The following is a 1,952-nucleotide window of genomic DNA, read 5'->3' as shown; positions in this document are numbered from 1 at the left end:
GAAATTTTACGCGAAATTCCCATTTGTTGGCTCAGTCTTTTCGGAGACGGACGTTAGACTCTAAGGTCCCACCGCCTCTTAAATAACCTAATAGTGTTGATAGAGGCGCTAAATCTATTCAATTCAACCACCCCCCCCAACTTGTAAACAGCAGCAGCATTTTCAGAAGATCGGCTAGGTTGTAGTCAGGCGTCATGAGTCGGGAACTTCAGAACCAACTTCTGGAAAGTTTGAGGCAAGAAAACAAAGGACTTCGGGAACTTCTTAGCGTCATCAGTCGGCAGTTTGAGGAGGTCAGTCATGCGCAGAAAGAGGGAAGACAGATTTTGGATAGTCTCGTAGGGGAGAAATATGTAGAGAGTTTGGGATTCATGACGTGCGAGCATTGGAGAGACATGCTGCCGGCCATTGCCTGCAAGGTGGACGGTATCAGAAGGTGTTTCCGAGACGGGGGTTCTGTCGAGTCTGATTTCCATTACATCGAGCCCTTCGGCTACTTCGTCAAAGCCCAAGTCTTGTTTCAAGGTGATTCCTTCAACCTGTTTGTCATCATGGATGTGGGAAAGTTTGACGATTTTCTGCCTTGGCCTGCTATGGTCGAATGTGTGATGAAAGGCGTACGGCCGGACGGGGAGGAGGTGGAGGTGGGGGTGAGATCGGGGGAATACAGCCGTCCTACTGAAGAAAAAGGCGCATCAGTCGTGGCGTGGAACATGACGGTCGGCAGACAGTTCCTGGAAGAGCATCAGCTCATCAAACACGACTCGGCGTGCTTCAAGTGGGTTCTCAACGTCATCAGTCGCAGGGGGAGCAGGAGGGTAGTGGCCGGCACGGGAGTGGCTTCTGGCGGCCAGTGCGCTCCTAACGCTTCCAGTGAAGCCGAGAACTACTTCCAAACCGAGGCTTGTACTTGTAAAAGTCCACGAGAGATCCCGACCGCTCCTCCACCCGAGACTCCCTGTAGAGGTTACACCCAAGTTGTCACTGGCGACCTTGGGAACGTGGCAGGCGACGTGACAGGTGGCGTGGTAGACAACGTGGAAGGCCACACAGCAGACAGTGTGGCAGGCGACGTGACAGGCGACACAGCAGGCAACGTGGTGGACGACACTGCAGGCAACATGTGTGCGAGAGACGACGCCACTGCAGCGGCCCCTGGCGAGAGCCTTGGCGACACTGAACACGTATCGGAGAGAGAGGAGAGCGAAGAAGAGGGCGGTGCTGGTCATGGTGGTAATGATAACGCTCCGAATACTGGGGTGGGGGACGGTGAAGTGTATGTGGGTGGCGATGGTACTGAGGTAGTGTTAGCGGGGACGGAGGACGGTGAAGTGTATGTGGGTGGCGATGGTACTGAGATACCGGTAGTGATGGCGGGGACGGAGGGAGGGGAGAGAACTGGACACCGGCAGCAGCGCAGAAAGTGGACAACCCTTTTCCGTTTCTTGTGTGTCATGTTGTTTTGTGTTTCAATGTGCCCGGGGTTTACTTTTGTGGCAACGGCCAGGGTGTGTTCCTACACCGCAGGCGTTTGCCGCCAAGTCTGGGACAGCCAGTTTATTCTGGGGACTACTTTCAATAACTCTAGCAAGGCTAATATGTGCCTGTGGGCTGATGAGTGGAAGTGTCTGCCTGAGGACGAAACAACTGGCTATGGAGAGCTATTGGCCTGGGTTCAAAATCCTCCGAGAGTTTGGAACACGGCGCTGTTGGCATGGCTTCAAAATTACCCCCTTCGTTTCTTCCTACCTCTCATGGCAAATGGAGTATCGGCTAATGGAGTAGATGGCTACGTGTTGGAGAATATGGGACTTATGTCCACTGAGACGTCGATGGCCGTACATGACTTTTTCTTACGCTTACAAAGGCGCGGCAAAGAGCTAGAGGAAGGGAAGAAGGGGCAGACTTCCTCAAGCCAGAGAAAGAGACACCGACAGCCGCAGAAGCAGCAC

At 53.5% G+C, this 1,952-nt stretch overlaps 1 protein-coding gene across 1 annotated transcript; it reads left to right on the top strand.

Moving 5' to 3' along the window:
- Positions 1 to 7: 7 nt before the first annotated feature.
- Positions 8 to 1,952, top strand: LOC106013735 (the record flags this gene model as incomplete). Its single annotated transcript, XM_013090274.2, is given in 1 exon segment — positions 8 to 1,952. A coding segment is annotated over 1 exon segment (1,758 nt), but the record flags the coding sequence as incomplete, so codon positions are not given.

The sequence above is a fragment of the Aplysia californica genome, unplaced genomic scaffold (assembly GCF_000002075.1).
Source record: "Aplysia californica isolate F4 #8 unplaced genomic scaffold, AplCal3.0 scaffold01198, whole genome shotgun sequence".
Taxonomy (NCBI): Eukaryota; Metazoa; Mollusca; class Gastropoda; order Aplysiida; family Aplysiidae; genus Aplysia; species Aplysia californica.
This window is presented reverse-complemented; position numbering and strand designations above follow the sequence as displayed.